The 23362-nt window shown below is 35.5% G+C and overlaps 1 protein-coding gene across 2 annotated transcripts in view; it reads right to left on the reverse strand.

The window, feature by feature from the left end:
* The window catches only part of LOC150094541 (4-trimethylaminobutyraldehyde dehydrogenase A-like), a 149823-nt gene that overhangs the window by 26726 nt on the left and 99735 nt on the right, over positions 1–23362 (reverse strand). For both annotated transcript variants that reach the window (XM_090412176.1, XM_090412175.1), the window contains exon 8: positions 7313–7536. In XM_090412176.1, coding sequence (XP_090268302.1) covers positions 7313–7536 — 224 coding nt within the window. The remainder of the gene's footprint in view (positions 1–7312; positions 7537–23362) is intronic.

The raw sequence follows: 23362 nt of genomic DNA on the forward strand, positions 1-23362 counted from the left end.
CAACTGATTCAGTTACCTCCCTACCATCGGCATTCTTTAAAATCATTCTGCCATGTACATTTTTCCTTTTACTTGCTACATATCTAAAAAACTGTTTAGGATTCTCTTTAGCCTGCATGGCCAATGTTCTTTCGTAATCCTTTTTTGCTTTTCTTACCACACTCGTCACCCTTCTGGCCTGCGCTTTATACCGTTCATGTGCCTGCCGGTCACCTTTCTCCTTAAATTCCCTCCATAGTTGTTTCTTTTTTTCCAGCTCAAGCTTAATGGTGTTATTCATCCATTTAACCCCTACTTGATTTATTATTCGGATTCTAGGTATACAGTCATCCATTGTTTCATGCAAGCACTTCTTAACCACCTCCCATGCACTATCAACTTCTAGTCCTTGCAGTTGTACATTCCATGGCACTGAGCCAATCAAACTCCTAAGCCTGTCATACTTTCCAGCCCAATAATTCCACATGTACCCTGTCTTAATTGAAAATTCTACACCTTTAGCCACCTCCCAAGTCAAGACCCTATGATCACTCTCACCGATTGGTGGCAATGTGGTCATATTTGTTACAGCCAAATCCTCAGATGTAATTACTAGGTCAAGCACTCTCTGACCCCTAGTATTTTCCATTACATGCTGTCGCAGATAGTTATCCCTTAATAACTGCATAAAATCCAATTCCTTCCTCCCGTGTGTCCTCTCCTCACTCCAATCAATGCGACCATAGTTGAAATCTCCCATAATAATCACCCTCCTTCCACTCATTTCTTCTATTTGCTTGTGCATACTGTCACCACCATCTTTTTCATCACCTGGTCTATAGCAGCACCCATTTGTATATTTAGTTCTGCTAGCCACAATCTCACACCAAATGGGCTCAAATATGCTCTTTTCTCTATCCTGCAATTCAACTTCTATTCTCCTTGGCTGTAGCTCATCAGCTATCATCAACAATACTCCTCCCCCCATTTTATTCTCTCTGTCATTCCTGAATACACTATACCCATCACATTCAATCCCACTAGCTATATCATCTACAGTCAGCCATGTTTCACTAATACCAATAACCTGTGGTCTGTAAGTGCCAACCATGGCCAAAAACTCTTCCTTCTTGTTCCCAATACTCCTAGTATTAGTGTACATGAATTTAAGACCCCCATTAGCCCCAACCCTACCTTGATGCCTTATATTAACTATCCCACTCTGGTTTGTTGTCCTTATTTGCTCTAGCATATTATATTCATTCTTACATTCAACTGCCTCCCTAAGGACTGTATATCTACTCCCCCCCCCTTAACGAATCTAGTTTCCCTGAATTTGCACATCCACTACATTCAGCAACACTTTCTCAAGTCTTCTTACACCATAACCATTCAAATGCAAGCCATCCATCTTATATAGATCCTTTCGCCCATCAAACTCACTCCACAAATTCCACACCACTCGTCATACATAACCCACGCATAAAGTCATTCGCAATTATGGCCCTCCTTTTAAACATTTCACTGTCATACCGTGGCAAAAGACTAATCATTCTAACTCTCTCACTCTTTTCTTTTGCTACCTCAAACAATTCATTCAGGTCTTCTATCATTTCCATTTTATCTCCTTTCAAATCATTCGTACTTGCCACAACAATCATTTCTTTCACCCTTTCCTTTTGCTCTCTAATAGACTCAGTTACATCCTTTATGGTCGCACCAGGTTGGTACGATTTTGTCAAATCCTCTACTAACATACCTCGTACTAACGAGTCTCCATACAGCACTCTATCCTTCATTTTGTTCATGTTCACATTCATACGCCTATTTTTCCTGTCATACCTTTTATTATTGGTTGGTTCATTCAGTCGACTTTTGTTCATGCACTCTAGCTGCTGTTTTGCCCTTTCTATCGCACCATTCAACAACGCGATCTCATTCAATGCATCTATCTCATCTTTTTTATTCTCTGAGAAACCATTAATACTATCATTCACACTTTCTACATTCACACTCTCATAATTCTCATGTACAACCTTGCCGTTTCTTGTCATATCGCTATTTTCTTCATTCTGAAGTTTGACAAAAATATCACACTCACGATCCGAAATACACTTCAATTCCTCATTCTCCCTACATTTTCTACACACATTCAATCCTTTATTATCATCTATCCACACTCCGACTGCACTCCGTAAAGCATACATTTCACAGCTAGTACACTGACTCATTTCTTTTATACTACTGTTCTTTGATAACGATGGCGAACCATCATTACTGGCTGCCATTTTCCTTCGTACAGGTGCCATAATTATTGCAACGTGTTTTATCAAATAATAAGTTATACACACCAAAAACACACAAACAGACGCACTAAAATATGCAAGGCAAACAAAACTACGCAATATTAACTAATTTTATCAACGATAACTGAAAATAATACTTATCTTATCAGGAGCTTGCACGAACACTACACACTACGATATTAAGTATAGTCTCTGGGAAAAATCCCATGTTACTCCTCTTAAACACTACAATTATAATTACGGCTATTATAGCTGTTTTTGTTAAGGAGTGACCCTTCCAGTAATAACTTATTTTTATGTATTTACTTATTTTTGAGGAGAATAAAAAAATTGAGGACATTATCTCTAAACAGAAACAACCTGAAATTTCTAACCCTTAGAAATTTTCCCTGAAAGCCTTCAGGGAAAACAGCCCGAAATCTATATATATATCCTTGCAAGATCTAAAGTGTTTGGGATGAATATTTCACATATTTGTTCTCAAATGCATCCTAGTCCTTCATTTTAGTACCATTATGTTTATCACAACCATATTTAAGAAATTTTTTTTATATCTCAAATTAATAAGAATTTCAGAGCAGTCATGTCAGAAACTGAAACCCTGTGAAATGGCGTGGAAAAAAGTTTCATATTTGGTCTCTAGAGGAGGATTTCCAGATTATCTAATCTTTATGCCACCTATGGGACTAATGTTTTTTTATTATTATTATTGCTTGTACAATGTGCCCCTCAGGAGGACATGAAATTAAGATACTGTTGGAACTGCAGAGCTTACTTATGCATTAAAGTATATAATCTCATGAGATTAAATATCCAAAGAGCCAGCTGATAGTGACAACAGTGTCATTCTGGAAGAAAAAATTTATATTCAAATCCCATCTACAACATGAGGAATTTTATAAGGGACTTTTCAAATGAAGATGAATTAGCCAGACAGTGTCTACCCTATCTGATCAAAAATATCCATTCAACTGCTCATCCCAACTCTTGCTCTAATATGAAAGGTATTAAAATGCAATTGGTCCACCCTCTGCTGCTATAACAGCCTTAAAAAATCTGGAAAGCCTTTCCACTAAAGTCTGGTACATTGCTGTAGTAATTAATTTCCATTCTTCTAGAAGATCATTAGTGAGATTGGTCACTGATGTCAGGTGATTTGACCTGGCCTGCAATCAGCATTCCAGTGCATCCCATAGGTGTTTGATGGGGGGGGGGGGAATCAGTTCTCTGTGCAGACCAGTCAGATTCTTCAATACCCATCTCATCAAACTATTCTTGCACTGACTTCACTTTACAGATGGGGGGGGGGGGCACACTGTTGTGTTGATACAGAAAGAGCATTCATTGAACTGTTTCAATAAAGTTGGAAACACAGAATTGTTTACAATGTCATTATAGATAGGCCACATTGTTAAGAATCCCTATCACTGGAACTAAAGAGCCCAAGCTGAAACCATGATGACCCTGTAACAAACTTCACAGTTGGCACAACACATTTGGCCAGACAGCATTCTCCTGACATCTTTCAAACCCAGACTTGTCTGTAAGACTGCTAGATGGTGAAAAGTGATTCTTAAATCCAGAGAACAGTTTCCACTGCTCCAGAGTCCAATGACAGTGAGCTTTATACCACTTCACCTGACACTTGCCACAGCCAAGTCATGGGGAATCCATGTTCTTCAGCTCCTGATGAACAGTTGTGGTGCTGGCATCACTTGCAGATGCATTTTGGAACTTGGTAGTGAGTGTTTCAACTGAGGGCAAGTGATTTTTTTTTCACACCATACGCTTCGGCACTTGGTGCACTCTGCAATTCTACATAGCCTATCAGGTCATGATTGTGCTGTTGTTGCTCTTAGGCATTTCCACTTCACAACATCATCACTTACAGCTGATTATGGCAGCTGCATCAGGGCAGAAATTTCCCTAAATGAGTTGTTGCAAAGTGGCATATTATGAGAGTGCCACATCAAAAGTTGCTAAGTTTTTCAGTATGGCCCATTTTACTATTAATGATTGTCTATGAAAATTACAAGACTGTGTCTTCCTTTTCTACTTGTATGAACCATGGTTGGTATGCATATAGCCACATTCACTACTACGAATGGGTCTGGATATTATTAATTATATAGTGTATCTGGCTCTATATATCTATAAATAAATAAATAATAAAGATAAATTAATCAATAAATTAATTAAAATTATTAAAAATTAATATTAAAATATTAAAAATATGAATTAAAAATTAATAATAAAAACAAATTAATAAAGAATCAGACATACTAACTGGCATCGAGTGTAAAGGGTACACTATTTTTAGGAAGGATAAAGAGGATAGGAGAAGAAGAGCATACTGCTAATGATGTCGGATGATTTGAATCCAGTTAGATTTGAGACCTAAGACTGTAGTACTAGTACTAACAGTATTTCATGTGGCAGTGAGTTTGGAGCCATCTGGTGTGAGGTGATCTAACAAGATCAATTACATGGTGGGGGTGTTGTTACAGACCTGGTGGATTGGTTGCTAGTGATGAAGAAATGCATCACCAAATAGACAAGATGAGTGTGAAAAGAGTAATCATGATGGAAGACTTTAATTATCCAAATATTGATTGTGTAGCAGTAGAATCTCATGAGAAGAATGAAAATGCATTTATTGAGCTTTGTGGGACAACTTCCTCAAGCAGCATGTGACAGAAGGAACTCGAGGTCAAAGAGTATTAGATTTGATTTTTGATTATAGTGTCAGAGGATCTTTTAGTTAAAGATATAACTATTCTGCCTCTGGTTGGTGACAGTGATTATGTGGTACTCACTTGGGAAGTGACTAAGTTTATGAATGTTCCATTCAGAAACGGTTGCTTGCTGAACTACAAAGCAGGAAATAATCACCAACTGAGGAGTATACTGATTTCAGCGGAATGGGATCGGTTGATTGATGGGAAGAATATCGACAGTATATGGGAAACATTTAAACAATACTTAAATGATGCAATATCAGAGTGTGTCACGAGAGTTCGAAGAATAAATAGGGTAGGAGTCAAATGGATGTGTAATCTTATTAAGCAAAAGATTCGTAAGAAAAGGATGATGTGGAAAGAATACCATGTGCATAAGAATGATGTGCATTATGAAAATAATAAGCAGCAGGCTTGAATAGTCACAACTGTTGTACAGAAGGCAAAGTCTGGGTATGAAAAGAAACTGCTCTGCATGCTAAAGACAACCCACAAGAATTCTATTGATATGTTGCAAGTAACAGAAAGAATGAATATGAAAGAATAACTCTTCTAAATGCAGATGGCGTGAGGGTTACAGATGCAGAAGAGGCTGTTCACCTAATAAGCACTCATTTTGTTAAAAGCTATCGCCCTAGTGTACGCAACATTGAGCTCACAACTACCTCTTCACTGGATGAAGAAATTCAGGTGTATGAGGATGAGGTATTAGAGCTATTTCACAAACTGAATACGAATTCAGTAATAGGAACTGATGGGTTATCAACATGTGTGCTAAAAGAGTGTTCAGCTGAACTAGCTATTCCTTTGACAAGGCTGTTTAATATGAGTCTCAGAACAGGGAAGATTCCGCAGCAATGGAAAGAATGTATGGTAATTCCATTGCATAAGGGTGGTGCAAAGACCGATGTATCCAACTATCGACCAATTAGTATCTCAGGAGTGGTAGTGAAGATTTTGGAAAAATTGGTTAGGGCTTGCATTCAGAAATGGGTTGACATTGAATCTCTACTTTGCAATGAGCAACATGGGTTTACTAAGGGGAAGAACATGTTTTAGCAACTTGTTCACATTCTAGAATAATGTTACCATTGAACTAGACAAGGGAAATGGACACACCATGATACTTTTGGATTTTGCTAAGGTTTTGACAGAAGACAGCATGGAAGGCTGTTGCTTAAATTGGAGAATATGGGTTTGAATTAAAAAATATTAGTTTGAATTATAAGAAGTTGGCTGACTGACAGATATCAAAAAGTGGTATATGGGGGATGTGAGTCTACAAGATTTAAGGTAAATAATGGTGTAACACAATGATCAGTGCTTGGTCCTCTGTTATTCAATCTGTACATTAATGATATTTGGAAGGATTTGATACACAACATACAGCTATTTGCTGATGATGCAAAGATAGGTAGGGTAATCAGGAATGCTGCTGTTATGCAGTACTTGCAGAATGATTTGAATAGGCTGGAATTGTGGGCATGGGAAAATGGATGTCAGTTCAATGTCAGTAAATGTAAAGTCATGCACTTCAAATGTCATGCATGATTAGATATCCAATGTTGTATTATATTGGTGGGATTATGTTAAAAGAAACAGATGAAACTAAGGATCTTGGAGTGTTAGTAGATAGAAAGTTGGAATTCAGGGTCCATGTAGCAAAGATTGCAAATACAACTCAAAAGATAATTGCAATGCTGAAACAAATGTTCACATGTAAAGATAAAGATGTCATTTTGCCTCTTTACAGATGTTGATAAGATCTCACTTGTACTACTGTGCGCAGGTCTGGTCTCCGGGTTTCTGTTGTCATTCTGATATATTGGAGAGAGTGCAAAGGAGAGTGTTAAAAATGATATCTGGATTATGGAATAATGATTATGAAGACAGATTGAAAATTTGTAAACTACAGACAATAGCAAACAGGAGAAAGAGGGGGTGATATGATTGAGACTTATAAACTTCTGAAAAGGTCATACAGGATTTCAGTTTATGGAGTTTTTCAATTTATTGAGGGTGGGGAAAAGAACAAGAGGGAATCCTTGGAAGCTAAGAATGAATGCCGTTAAGAAGAGAGTTGGGGCTAGATTTTTCTAATAGGGTGGTGCATGATTGGATTGCCATTGGATGTTGTGAGTGCAAGCAGTGTTAATGAATTCAAGAATAAGTATGATAGCTGGTGAGTGTAGTATTTGGCCTCCCTTGATGAATCTCTGACTCCCTGAAGGTCTCTCTTAATAATAATAATAATAATAAATAAATAAATAAATATAAATTCAAACTTACTTGGTCATAACACCACCTGCTAGTCCATAAGGACTACTATTGGCTCTTGTAATGGCTTCATCTTCATTATCAAAAGGTAACACTGATACTACAGGACCAAATATTTCTTCCTTCACAACAGTCATGTCATCTGTACAGTCTGCTAACACACAAGGAGAAATATAGAATCCTCCAGGAAGGGAATCAATCATTATTCTTTCTCCACCACATACAACTTTAGCACCCTAAACAAAACATTTTTGTCAAATATAGCATATTAAAATATTTCCAACAATATGAATATAATTATCTATCTATAAATCCTGGATTTTGTTCAAAACCATCTTTCTAGTATTGACCAAGAACATATCATAATAGCTGGAGACTTTAATTGCACTCTTGACCAAGAAAAGGACAGACTTCAATGTGCTGAACATCGTAGCCAATTAATAAACTAACTTCAAACACTGGTAAACAATAATGAACTCATCGGTGTCTTTAGGTATCAACATCCAGATAAGAAGTCCTACACATGGAGGTCAGCAATCACAGCGATTAATAGGACACTCTACCAAGCACGACTGACAGATACTACATTTCCAAACACACCTTTCCTCTAGTTAGAAACATCTCACACATTTTTTCCTACATCTCAGATCACTGCTTCGTCAAGTTGCAACTTTCATTATCTTTGGAAGCATCCAAATCAGGAAGTGCTTATTGGATCTTCAACAATACCCTCCTGAAAGATCCAGATTGCATAATAAACACTCAGGCTTTAATAACCAAACTCACTCACTCACTTGAAAGTGGATACAGAACCAATGAAAATATGGTGGCCTCACCTAAAATCACAAATAATATCCTTTACACAGATCTACAGTCACCAGAAAAATCAACAGAGGAACATTAGAATCCGACAACTTGAAGAACAGCTGAAGTACCTCCCAGAAGAAAGCCCCAAATATCATTCAGCCTTCCAAGCGATGCAAAGACACTCAGTATCTGCAAAAGGTGGCCTACTTAGATCGCAGTATACACAAATAAATCTTTCAGATGCCCCCACAAAATATTTTTTCTCTTTGGGAAACAAATGCCAGGCAGCAAACTCCATCTCTGCTATCAGACTTCAAGATGGCAGCATCAAAGAAGATCCAAGTAAAATCACTTCTGAAATCCTACAATACTACAAGAATGCATACAGCTCCACAGGAACATCCCATCACACCATTCACAAAATACTGAAAGAAACAAAAAAAAAATCTCTGCAACAGATCGGAACCACTTAGAAAACAAATTCATGCTAGATGAACTGAAAACTGCATGCACATCCTTGCCAAAGAACAAATCTTCTGGCCTTGATGGTCTCATGTCAGAGTTTTTCCAAGTCTTCTGGAATTAACTTGGACCACTTCTCCTCAAAACACTGCAAGAAGCCTACCTCAATGGGCTCCCACAATCCGTCACAACCTCAGTAGCACGACTGATACCAAAGAAGGGAAACCACACGAATATCCGAAACTGGCATCCAATCTCCCTAATTAATACCAATTGTAAAATCATTTCCAAAGTTATAGCAAACCGAATAAAGCCAACACTGCCTGAAGTTATTGGCCAACATCAAACATACTCTGTTCCAAGAAAATCAATACATGATAACCTCCATTTAATAAGAGATCTCATCCACATCGCAAACAGCCAACATGAAAACCTAGCACTCGTCAGCCTTGATCAGGAGAAGGCTTTTGACAGGATAGAGCATGAGTACCTTTACGAAGTCCTAAAGGCATTTGGCTATGGTCCTCTCATCACTGAAACAGTGCAATTGCTATACAGAGATGCACACTTCTGTTTAAAAACCAACAACATGCTCACTCGCACTTTGTCATACTCTCGAGGGATCAAGCAAGGATGTCATCTCTCTCTCTGGACAATTATACACACTGGCCATAGAACTCTTCTTAAAAAGAGTACATCACCATCATCTCCAAACGAACCAGCATAATACAGCCACATCAAAAAATAACCCTATCAGCATATGCCGATGATGTCATTGTCATAGTCCAAAATGAAGAAGAAATTACAGTAACCGAGGAAGCACACAGACTATATGCACAAGCCTCAGGGGCCAAATTAAATTCTGCAAAGCCAACTGGCTTGTGGTCAGGCAGATGGAAGGCTAGAAATGATTCTCCGATTGAATGTACCGTCAAGTGAAGGACAAATATACTTAGGCGTGCACCTTGGCAACACTAAAATATATAACAAACTGAACTGAACACAGCTGCTAGGTAAATGGAACAGCATTCGTTCCATGTCTTCACTTAGAGGAAGAGTACTAATAGTTAACCAGATGGCTGCGAGTGTGTTATGGCATACCCTCAAAGTACTCACACCCCCAGAAGAATTTCTCCACAACATTCAAAAGGCAATCAAACGTTTCCTCTGGAACAATACTAACTGGACAACATACCCTGAACTCTGCAAGCCACTCAGTAAGGGAGGTCAAGACCTGATTTCCCTTGAAAACAAGATTAGGTCCTTCAAGATAATCTTCCTCCTAAATATACTTCAGTGCAATCATACTCATGTAACCACCTTCGATCACATCATGAAATCATCCACCAGAGGACTTACACTTTCCACAATCCTCCGAATGGCCAGTTCTGCACCATCTCCTCCTAAACTACCTCATTTTTACAGAGATGCTCTACAGCGGTGGAAAAACACAGAACTTCATTACACACTGACAGGATCAACAGAGTCAGCTGTACTTACAGAATCACTATTTTCGAACAGAAACACAACAAGTTTCACAACTGACCAGCCCTTTCTTTTCCCTACATGGAACTGGGCAGGAATAAGAATTAGGGGACCTCCTGACCCAAACCCTAAAGTGGAAAACATTCACAAGCCTACCAATGAAGAACTCAAAAACTGAAAATCAATATCAACAGATGCAAGCTGCTATTATAAAAGCCTATCCAGATATCGCTACACCTCAGGGAATCCGTATTCCTTCTAAAAACTGCTCGGAGCCGATATTTCATCTTGTACAATCTGAAGCCTCACTTCTAATCCTTCCCTCCAACTAAAAGAAAATATACCACTTCCTCATGTCAGTGCCTCCAACTTCCCCCTTCATATATTCATCCATAACCCTATCATCTACAAGGCTGCACATGCCACTCAGTTTTCAGTGGGATCTTCCATATAAATCGAAGTGTGCCAAACCAGATTTCGACATACAGTGGAGACTATGGCATAACGTCTTGCCAACTCCTTCTAAGCTTTACAAATTTCAGCTCAGAGAAACAGATCTGTGTCTATTCTGTGAAGTTTCAGGTACCTTAGAACACACACATCTAACGTGTCCTGTAAACAAAACGATGATCACCTATGTCCTGAATACTGCCTCTAGCACCTGTAACTATGCACACAGCCAAGAAGACTACTGGAATTTAGTCCATACAGAAGAAAACAGACACAGAATATGCAATTTCCTCTTCATATGTGCTAAAGCCGTCATCTACAGCTTCTACCTGGAGACCTTTTACCTAAAGTTCTTCTACCAAGAACTGTTGCGAAATTTATAGTGGAGTGGAATCCAACTGGTACCCTGTTCTGGATTGCCAATGACAATACACTTCATCTGAAAGAAACTAAGAGTGAAATTGAACTGTAATTTTGATTCATTTATTGCACTTTCTATTGTATACCCAAAAGGAAAATCTTCCTAAAATTAAGGGGATAAAAATCCCTTATTGTTTTACAGCCAGTATGCGAAACTCTAAGATCTAAAACTACGATCTATGAGTTTCATGCCGAAGAACTATCGGCGAATCCAAGCGTAAGTGACCACTTGGTAGTGCCACACCAAGGCAACTCAAAGCAAAGGTGGAGCAAGCTCCCTCACTGTCTTTGATATTTTCTCATAATGTGAAAACACAGCTCCTAGGAGATGTAATACTGCTTTACATTATGAGGAGGGGTCACTACCCAGACCGGTTTCAACCTTTTTTTGAGGTCTCATCAGTGAGTAGGTAGACCTGGATGATATCAAAGTTTAAGTGAAAAGAACTTACATACCTTCATTATACGAATGCCAGAGTGCTTAAAAAAAAAGAAAGCTTAAATAAATTATGAACATCATAGAGAGTCTCTATACATAATTGACATATGTCAATGTCAATTATGTATACATGGCAATGGATGCAAATGCCATGAATAAATATACATAAAACAAAAGAGAAATAAGCTAAAATACCTAGTTAGCAGTATGCAATACAGTGTTCAAACCAATTTCAGCATATGAATCTGAGTGAAGGGTTAGAAATAACACAGCTGATCAAATTTGGAGATTTCTCACTTGTTTTTATCTGTGGTTACCAAAAAATACATTTTAATACCATCTAGAATTTTAGAGCCTATAGAAAGAATAACATACTAGTTTTCATATGCAATTAACAATTAGTAAAAGTGTCATAAACAAATTCATCATTTATATTGTTATGGTGTAATGAAACCTATGGGATTTGCATAATTAAATAAGAAACCATAACCAAATTAACAAGAAAACTATTTAATTAATTGAAAATGAAATAAGATATTTCATTCTATGTATCACAAAGCTTTATTGTGTTCAAAAACGCCTAAGAGCAGTGGGAAATTGAAAAGCAACAGATTATGACTAAATGCTATGCTATTTTTTTTTACTATATGCAGTTACATGTGCACTATGTATAAAACTAAAACATTATCAGGAACTTAGGAAAAATAAATAAATTTTTTTTAAAAAAAAGTATAAAATAAATAAATAACAACTATTTAATTTTAAGTTTAAACTATTTAATTCCAAACTTTGGGAAAGGAAAGTTCATCACCGTGATTGTTCTTTTATCTTTTCATTTTACAATTTACAATTTATATCTGACTTTCATTTTATTCACTAGGATCACTTGAGAGTCAAAGCTAGATAACTGGAAGGAGATCGCAACATAATCTTTTAAGGAATGTAAGAACCACCCAGTGCTTCTCGAAACTTATTAGTAGATAAGTAGGTATTTATCTGGATACTGAATGAATGAGGATGGGCTGGCAATTTGGGATTTAGCCAATCAAATTGTATTTTGTATGAACTTAAGGCCAAACGACAATGAAGGTATAATGTCAGGCCAACTGAAGTGTTACCAGGTTAAACAAGATGCCTGCTGTATATTCATGAAGGAACCAGAACAAACAATGAAAGGTCAGCTACTGAGACAAACTCCAACTCAATACCAGCAAAATTCAAGATTAGGAAAAGACAGAAGAAAAAGCTGGTTTTATCGGAGATCTAAAGAGCAACATAAAGAATGAATATCATCCATATAGCAATGTTTTAGAAAATTTGGAGAAAGGAGTAAAGATAATAATACTAATGGTAAGTACCTATTGGATTTCTGTTCGGAACATGGACAAGTCATTACTAATATCATGTTGATAATGATGTGCACAAAATCACACGGAAAGAAGACACAAGAAATAAGAAAATTCTTATTGACTATGTTATTGTTGATAGCAATGTAATCATTCTGGGTCAGAGCACATAATTATAGGGATCTGAAATAAGAAGTGTTCACTTCATAGCATGGGACCCATGCTACCAAGCACATCCCCAGGTTGCAGATAGGGGAGTGGCCTCTGGATACAGAAGTTGCGAATTAACAGGGAAACCTGTGAATAAGCAGTCATGGACAATGGGACAGCATCTACTAACAGAAAGTGGTGAGATAGACAGTGGCATGGTTATCTCTATAAAAAGCCACACATTTCCACTGATGGGGATGCGACATGGCGAGATGTAGCTGCCATTCAATAAGTTATAGCCCGCTGGAAGTTGGGGCAGCAACAACTTTCATCCATATCATCGGAAGATCACCATAAGTGATAATGGTGTAAAGGATACTGTGGTAGGCAGATGATCATGAAGAATAAGAAATGGCTAGCACAATGAGCCTCTCTAGAAGTCTATTACTGGACAAGGAAGGCAAGAGGATACCACCTTGTTCTATTTTTCCCTAGTAAGATAGCAGTATAGATGGACATTCTAAAAGATAGTCAAGCATACAATGGCTTAATATTTGTGCACGGCAGGTGAAGAAGCAAGGCTTCCCAGGTCATAAACCAGCAAAATCCTTGTACATTCATTGGGACATGGAATGTGAGAACCCTCCTAGAAATTGAAAAACTGGAAAATTTGAAGAGAGAAATGGATAGATTAAAAATAGCCATATTGGGAATTAGTGAAATGAGATGGAATGGAACTGGAAACTTTTGGTGTGGTGATTACAGAATCATTTATTCAGGTGATGAAACAGCAAAAAATGTCACGGTGGTTCTCAATAAGGAATGGGGAAGAAGAGTAATCAACTCAGTAAAATATATTAGCAGATTGATAATGGTAAAACTAGAAGCAAAACCAACAAATATTATAATAATACAAGCTTACATGCCTACTAGTGACCAGAGTGATGATGAAGTTAGAAGAGTATATGTAGATATTGAGAATCTAATCAAACTCACCAAAAAAGGAAGATAATCTTATTGTAATGGGTGATTGGAATGCAGTCATTGGTGAAGGCAAAGTGGTGGGAAAGTATGGACTTGGATGCCAAAATGAAAGAGGAGATAGCCTTTTGGAGTTCTGACACCAATTCAATCTGATCATTACTAATATCTAGTATGAGGTACCAAAAAGAAGGGTGAACTTGGAAAATGCCAGGGATATAGCAAGGTACCAAATAGATGATATTATGTCAAGAAACAGATTTAAAAATCAAGTAAAATCATGCAAACGTTACCTGGGAGCTGATTGACAGTGACCACAATTTGGTTTTAGTGAAATGTTATCTGAAATTTAAAAAGCTGTCACAACCAAGGAAAAGGCCCAAATGGAACATAAATAACCTGAAAACAGAGGACAACCATAGAAACTATAAACAGCAAACTGATGAAAGCATTAAAACTGGAGAAAGGAAAAGAAAAACATAGACAATCATCAAGGCTGCCAATGACTGCATAGGATTAAGGAACAAGCAAATAAAAAAAAAGCCATGGATCACCCAGGACATTCTAGATCTAATAGATGAAAGAAGGAAATACAAAACCTCCCTAAAGGAAGAAAGCAAAGACAAATATAAACATATAAAAAATATGATAAATAGAAAGTGTAAAGAAGTAAAAGAACAATGGTATACAGAGAAATGTAAAGAAATAGAAGATCTAACAAAGACTGGGAGAATCGATAAAGGTTATAACATTATAAAAGGAATAAGCTAGTAAAACAAGACAAGAAGTACAATTATCAAAAATAAACAGGGGAACATACTTATAGATAAGGAAGAAATTTCAGAAAGATGGAAGGAGTACTTAGAAGATCTATATAGTAGAAAAGATCTAGACACCAAGGCTATAGAAGATGAAACGAGACTTGATGTGGAAGAAATTGGTTCAACTATATTAAAAGATGAATTTGAATGGGCACTGAATGAATTGTCAACCAACAAGGCACCAGGCATTGATAACATCCCTTCAGAATTAATAAAATACTCAGGAAATATAACTAAGTCATACCTTTTCAAGGTCATAAAGGATATTTATGAAACAGGGATCATACCCAAAGATTTTACACAATGCTCTATCATACCCATTCCTAAAGTAAATAATGCAAACAAGTGGAAAATCATCTAACAATAAGCTTAATATGCTTCGAAAATACTACTCAAAATTATAAAAAAAAGACTAACAAAGAAGGTTGAAGAATATGTTGGCAATGACCAGTTTGGATTTAGGAAACAGCAGGGTACAAGAGAAGCAATCCTAGCTCTAAGAACAGTTATCGAAAGAAGATTTGAGAAGAATCAAAATACTCTGATAATCTTTCTTGACTTGGAGAAAGCCTTTGATAGTATTGACTGGAACCAAATGTTTCACCTCCTGAAAACAATAAAGGTAGATTGGAGAGATAGAAGGCTCATATATGATCTTTACAAGTATCAAGAAGCCCTAATAGAAGCAGCCAGCAATAAAACAAAAACTGCAATAGCAAAAATACATAGAGGTGTAAGACAGGATGCTCTCTTTCACCCATATTGTTTAATCTGTACTTTGAAGATGCAATAAATAAATTGAAAGAACTAATAGAAACAGGAATTAAGATAAATGGAATTGATGTTAACTGGCTACGGCTCGCAGATGATATAGCAGTTATAGCTGATAACGAAAACAAACTGAAAGCCACCCTGACAAAGATGGAAGAAATTTTCACACAGTACAGCCTAAAAATTAATTATAAAAACAAAATTATTAATTACAAGTAAAGCAAATCCAATGAAAATAAACCTGGGAATAAATAATAACCTAATACAACAGGTATCCTCTTTTAAATATCTTGGAAGTCTTATCACAGAAGATGGAAGAAAACAATCAGATATTAAAGCACGAATAATCCTAGCCAAAAGAGCATTCTACAAAAAAACTAGAAACATTTTTACCTGTAAAGGACTTAACATCCAGCTCAAAAAAAGGCTAGTGAAAACATACACGTGGAGCATTGTATTATATGGTTGTGAGGCCTGGACTCTAACAAAACAAGACATCGAAAAGTTGGAGGCATTTGAACTTTGGTGCTGGAGAAAGATGATGAAAATTAGTTGGACAGAAAGGAAAAGTAATGAAGAAGTTCTAAATATAATTCATGAAGAGCAGTCATTAATGAAAACACATCAATTAAGAGAAGAAAATGCCTAATTGGATACCATTTGAGGCATGGGGGAACTGATTACAGAAATAATGGAGGGACTGTAGAAGGAAAGAGGCCACGAGGCAGACCAAGAATTTCATATATAAATAACATAATGATGTTATTATAACTAACTGGCGCTAAGAGTTATGAAGAGATAAAAAGGAAGTCATAAGACAGGATGTTATGATGTGCTGCTATAATTACCAATCTTTGGATTGATGCACCAAAGAAGAAGATTATAAATTATACCAAATTATGATTTATGTTATAAATCAAATAAAGTTATAATTTATATTATAAGTTATATAGGCATGATGATATTAAATATCATACTGCAAAAAAAGTGTGTAAGAAGGTTTTAAAAAGAATCAATGTCAAGCAGCTTTCAGAGATAACCTACAGATTCAAATATGCAAATATTATTTAAGAAAAAAATGAAAGAATCAAACCTTGCAGATTCAGTGGCAGACTTGGAAGAAAACATGGATTCAGCTAAAAAGCATTGTGGTGAGGTTGTCTGCAATGACAGAAAAATCAGAACTCCATGATAAACTCAAGAGGTTAGACAGTCAGCAGTCATGGACATGAAGAAAGTGTCGAAAGTTCCTAGCAAGTAAGTCAGCATGTGCTCTGAGAGAAAACAGAGAAAAATGTAAGAAAGCAATGCAATGTATAAAATTAGCTAATTAAAAGTCATGGGAAGACTTGGTAAGAATAAAAGATAAATATCATGAAGGAGACAAAATGTTCTGTAAAAGAAATCACAGATAAAAATGGTGATGGAAGAATTGAAGCATAATTTTTAGACGTCTGATAATCTAAGTGATACAAGATTCAATAGAACAGTGGTAGAAAATACTAAAGAGGAATGCAATCTTGGAGTATATATCAATACTTTAGGTAGAAAAGCACTCAAAAACCAAAAATGTGGAAAGACAGCTGGAGGATGACATTCCATCAGAAATGCTCAAATATGAAGATTACTTGGAAGGTGATTGGAGGAGGGCTGTCATATTGCCCATCTATTTAAAAAAAAAAAAAAAATTTCAAACAGAATGTGGGAATTACAGAAAAATTTCCCTAGTGAGTGCTCCAGGCAGTGATGCACCCAGAGGGGGTCCAGGGGGCCTGCCCCACAATGAAAAATAAACAAAACACTAGAAAATTTTCCAAAAATCTTTTCCTAATTAAAATTCATTTTTTTTAAAAATTTATGTTGTGTCGTGTCTTCTATTTCCATACTAATTATGAATTAGCGATCACTGTAGATGCTCAGTCATAGGTCGTATGTGATGCGTAGTGTGTATTCTCAAATCGTCTACTCAACTCGGGCTCCCTAAGATTAAATCCTGAGTGCACTACTGGTTCCAGGTAAGATTTATGAAAGCATAACTGAGAAGAGGGAAGAAAAATTATGGAAGGAAATTTGAGAAGAACCACCAAGTTCAGGCAAAATAGAGGTTGTCTGAATCAGATTACTTTAAGACAGACTTGTAAAGAAATTATAGAAATATAACAATGACCTGTATTTAAGTTTTATACATCTAGAAAACGGATATGACAAGATAACTAATAGAAAAGCTGTTTGAAAACACTACATTTATATGAAGTCAATGGCATACTATACAGAACAATACATAGTCTATACCAGGGGTGTTCAACCCGATTGCGGAGCGATTTTTGGTCGATCTCTTGTGTATTCCTCCTTCCTTACAAATTTAATTAAAACTGAAAACATAATATTTTATTTATCATTATTTTGTATTATTTTTAATTCGCTTTAAGTGTATTGCTATTGTTTATTTATTTTTCGTTAAAATTGTCAAATCAGTAATTTTCTTATAAGTCCGGGTAAATGAATTAATTTAGATCAGTGGAAGTCAAACAGCGAGCTGAGTGAATACGATTATAAGCAAAGTGTAAAAACTCGAATGTAGCTTAAATATTAAATATTCCAAAGCACATTACATCGATATTTTACTTAGGTTAAGTCCCATGTGAATATTGTAAAAAAATAAACTTTGTTCGTCTCGGCATAGTTTGTATTAGATGTTTTTGTAAATAACTCTTTTGAAGCTAGCTGTATATACTGCTTTAATAAGAATATGTTAGAGTGTTAAAAAGCAAAGGCAATGTTTTTGTCACCGAAGCTGTACATGGTGGCATTAGAAAGATTGTTATTGAAACTGTATGTATGAGAAAGGCTCGCAGGCTCTAAGTGTAAACATCTCCGAAGTCAGTCAGAAAGAGTTCAAACAACTTTCCGATGGCCGATGACTTACAATCAAAAGAAAGTGGAGGAGAACAAAAGGCGTGCCGAACTTGAAACTTAAGATGAAAGACTTATACCGATTCTTTGGGGGGTTGCCAAACTTCATGCGAGGTCTCAGAGGAGGCCTATTAAAAAGGGACTGAAGCAAGCAGAAGGGGTCCCGGTTCTAGAATTGCTGTCAGAGAGGAGGCCACCTGGTCCAGAGTTGCTGTCAGAGAGACTGCCCAGATCCACGTTGCTTGAGAGAGGAGTTTCCCGCTTCCAGAAAGGAGCTTCTCGGTTTGAGACATTGCTAGAGAGAGACTACTTCTAGGCCGCAGACAAGGTTTCAAATTGCCGAAAGGAAGAATTCCAATTGCTGGAGAAAAGTTTCCAGGCTAGGTTAATGTCAGACATTCACCAGTGTGTTGCGTTTTCATTACAATTTGATGAATCAAACGACTTCTCTGATATTACTCAGTTAATGGTATTTATTCACGTGGTATTTCAAGATTATTCAAGTAAAAAAGAACTTTTGAAAATTATACCATTATTGGGAAGGAATAGAGGAGAAGACATTTTTTCGGCATTTGATGAATTTGTGAAACAACACAAACTTCCGCTTTTTAAAGTTGTGTCTATTACTACTGATGGTGCTCCTGCAATGATAGGTAATAAATCAGGCTTCATTTCATTATGTAAAAACGATAAATATCCATATTTTTTAACGCACCACTGTATTATTACCAACAAGTACTGTGTAGTAAAAGATTAAACACAAAAGATGTTTTTGATATTACATTTAAAATTGTAAATTCTGTTCGAGGAAAAGCCTTACAACAGCGGTTATTTAAATTACAGGCATGTGATGAAGGGAACTTCTGTTGTACAATTATGTTCGCTGGCTCAGCCGAAGTCAATTTTTAGAAAGATTTCTTGTATTAATTAACGATATAAAATTTTTTCTTGATGAAAAAGGAGATATTTATCCACAATTGAGTGATAAAAGATGGTTGTTATACTTATCATTTTTAGTAGATTTCTGTACGAAATTAAGCAATTTAAATTTAGAGTTACAAGGTAGAGATAAAAATTTAATTGACATGTTAAGTTCAATAAAAACTTTCCAACAATACTTACTTTTATTAAAGAAAAATATAAATGACTGCGAATTTAGACATCTCCCATATTTATTAAAATTTTTTGAACAAAATCAAGAAATGCTTTGCTATGATTTAAAAGAATTTATTCGTAAAATAGAATTAATTGAGGAAGAAATAAATTCAAGATTTAAAGATTTTAATAAAACTTGAACATCACAGAAATTTCAAATAAAATTAGTGGCCTGTTTGATATAAACCAAGCTGAAGTAGAACTTGAGATAATAAACATTCAGAATAGTTTACATTTAAAATCAATAAATAATGAAGTCATTTGGAAGTATGCACATGAAAAATTCCCAATATTAACTGATGTTGCGCGAAAAATTCTGTCGATCAACATACTTGTCAGAATCCGCTTTTTCAAATATGACCGTCATAAAAAAATCAATTAAGAAACCAAATTACAAATGATCATTTGGATGATTATCTGCGATTGGCCACTTCTTCATATCAACTTGACTATGAAAATATTGAGAGGTCCAAACAATGCCAAATTTCACATTGTTTTTTTTTTTTAATCAACCAAAATTTCCTGTAACTTGTGAGTTTGTAATCAATCTGTTGTTTTTTTCTAACTTTGGTTTTCCAAAATAGAGAAATAAATATTTTACTCCAGTATATTTTTTTTGTTTTTTTTTGTTGTATTAAAATATTTGTTGTATTAAAATAATTAAAAGTGATAAATAAAATTTTAAACACACAAATAAAGTTATTAGTTGTCATCATCATCATCATCATCATCAAATTCCTGCCATGTACCATCAAGGGGTGTACAGGATATGACAGTACTACATGAAAAAATTACATCATTACTAACTTCCTATCTACAATTTTCCTCCAAATCAGTCTGTTACTTGTCAAGACTCCAACATTATCAGATCTTATATTTCTATCGTCTAAGGCACTTTGTACCGTATCAATCCACCTATATCTTGGTCTTCCTCTGGGTCGTTTTCCTGACAACCTGGCAGAGAACACTTGTTTTGCTAATCTTTATTAGTTGTGTATTTTTTTTAATTGTTTATTTTTAGTTGTTTATTTGTGTGTAATCAGATATCATGTTGGGGGGAACGTGATCTATATAAGAGAGTAGATCGCCGAATAACTTATATATAAGAGAGTAGATTGCTGAATAACTTTTTATAGAAAAGTAGCTCGCATAGTAAAAAAGGTTGAACACCACTGGTCTATACTAAAGTTATAAGTTAGCAGTTAGAATTGATGAAGGAAGATTGTTTGATATAAAATCAGGTGTAAGACAAAGATGCACAATATCTCCATTCTTATTCATCAGCTATACACCTCTGAATCAAAAAATTAGAATAATCAAATAAAATGTGTTGAACGAATGAATGTGTTGAATGATAGAAAATAATTATTCCCAAATATGAATTAGTATAATATGCAATCTATGTTTGGGATGGTAAATTTATACAGAATGAAAGAGAAATTAGCCAAAACACAGCTAACAGCATGCAAGACAATGTTCAAACCAATTTTAACTTATGTATCTGAGAGTTGAGTTAGAAATTCAAATTGATCAAAGACTAGATACTGCAGATATGAGAATTTGGGGAGAAAGTAAAGGAGTAAGTATGTGGCATCAATGGTAGTGTCATATGAAAAATGAAGATATTAGGAAGGAACTTGATGTTGTTGGCATACCTATGGTCAGAGCTTGTCTAAGGCAGTATGGTCACTTAAACAGAATAAATAATAAATAAAATTTAATAAAAACATATGACTGATGCCAAGATGTTGAAAAGATCTAGAGGGAAAGATTTTTGAAGGAAAAGTATTGATGGTGATTAGTAATAATGAAAATTTAATTTTGTAACATCTAAGTGTCAGGAATATATATATATATGATGATCAGCCTATTTTTCTACCCACTGCACGGTGAATGCCTCTCCCATTGTGGGAGGTTTGGGTCTACTACTCCCATGGTGACCCAGTCCATATTGGGAGAGTGTATGTATACTTGTGTGAATGAATGTATGAAAGTGGAAGACAATCACAAACATCCATGCCTATGCAGGATTTGAACCTGCAGTCTCTTGGCTGGAAAGCAGATACCCTGACCACTCGGCCAACCAGGTCGGCATGTGTTTATATACTAGAAATTTTGCAAAAATGTCCAAGTGTATTAAGTGTTGCTGTTCGTTTGATTATTACCAATATCACACACTACACAACAGTGTGTATGTGTATGTTTAAAGTAATGAACCTCTTTTTTTTTCGATAGAAAGATGACATGATTAAGTGATTACTATAGCCTGCAATCTTCTTTGATGCCTATAGCATGAAATAATTTCCGCAATTTTCATTGATGCCTTAGCCCATCGGTCGGCAACCTTTTTGGAGTGAAGAGCCATTTTTAAAATTATGTCTGTTAAAAAAAAATTTAGGGAGCTGCACACAGTGATGAGCAACCAATGGTCCATGGGCTGCATGTGACCCTCTCAGGTTTTTTGTGCAGTCCATGGTGTTCGTTTTGTATGGCAGAATTACTATATTTTAATTAAAAATCTACTTTATGAATGTTGATTTTTACATGTGGATTTATTTGTGCAGGTTAAAAAATTAAAATATACCTAAATAATGGAAAATAAATTAATACTGTCTTATCAAAGAAAAAGAAAATATTCTTTATGTAGATCGAACCGAGTATTTGATTTACTATTTAATTGCTCATCACTGCTTTAAATTTAGAAACTACATTGAAAAATATTATAATTAAATGATTTATTCAGTTTTTTTTTACAGTAACACGTTATCATACTTGTACTTGTTAAAACACAGGGGGTGGCATGTCACAAGAAATTATATATTTTTAAATATTAAATAATAAAACAAAAATTTCCTCCTCCTTACAAAAACATATGTATAAAATCCAATAATATACCTATTTCTTTAATTTTTTTTAATTTAAAATATCTTCTTAGTGCAACTTTTGATGTTGAACTTCTTGGGATAGTTTCTCAATATGCTGCGAATACGGTGTAATTTTCATTTTCAAACATGATGAACGACTCACGTTGTTTAGTTGGTTTCTCAACTTACTTTTAATAAAATTCATATTAGAAAATATTTGCTCACAGAAATATGTTGATCTGAAAATTGATAGAAGTCCAAATGTGTATGTTTTTAACTGAATGTAAGTGTCTGGCAAATGATTCCACGTGTCAAATACAATCTGATCTAGCTTTTTAAGATCTTCTATTTCACACCATTTGTGTTGTATTGCAAGTGTAGATTTTTGTCTTTCCAACTCCTCCAGGTCAGCTTCAAGATTTCTAAATTTTGAATTCCACACCTTGGTTTTTCAGGTCCTCTAACTCAAGTTGAAATGCAGCCTCATCAATTCCAGCAAAAGGTGAAAATTTAATTCGGCAGGATTAATTTCAAGTGGTCACAATAAAAATGGCATAATTGCCTTGTTCTTTCTAAACTCCTCAAATCTCCCATTAAATTCAGATTGCATACTTATCACAATTTCTTTGGAAAAGGTTAAATTTATGGAATTATTATCAGCTTGTTCTTGTTGATATTTCTTCAACGTAGGAAAATGTAATAATGCACCTTTCTCTAAGTATGTCGCAAACAAATATAATTTTTGTTCAAACGAAATCACTTATTCTAAAAGCAAAACTGCTGTATTTCCCTTTCTCTGTAGTTTCTTATTTAGTGCATTTAATTGGGAAGTCATATCCACCATAAAGTAGAATTTTTGTAACCAATGAGTATCTTCTAACTATGCATATTCAAGGTCTTTTTGTTTTAGAAACAACTTAGCCTCTCCAAGGCAAGTAGCAAATCGCATCAACACCGCACCGCTGGAAAGCCATCTTATTCTGTTAGGCAAAAGAAGG

Source organism: Typopeltis vanoorti, chromosome 22 (assembly GCF_054136105.1).
Source record: "Typopeltis vanoorti isolate ZY-2024b chromosome 22, IOZ_Tvanoo_1.0, whole genome shotgun sequence".
In the NCBI taxonomy this organism is placed as follows: domain Eukaryota; kingdom Metazoa; phylum Arthropoda; class Arachnida; order Uropygi; family Thelyphonidae; genus Typopeltis; species Typopeltis vanoorti.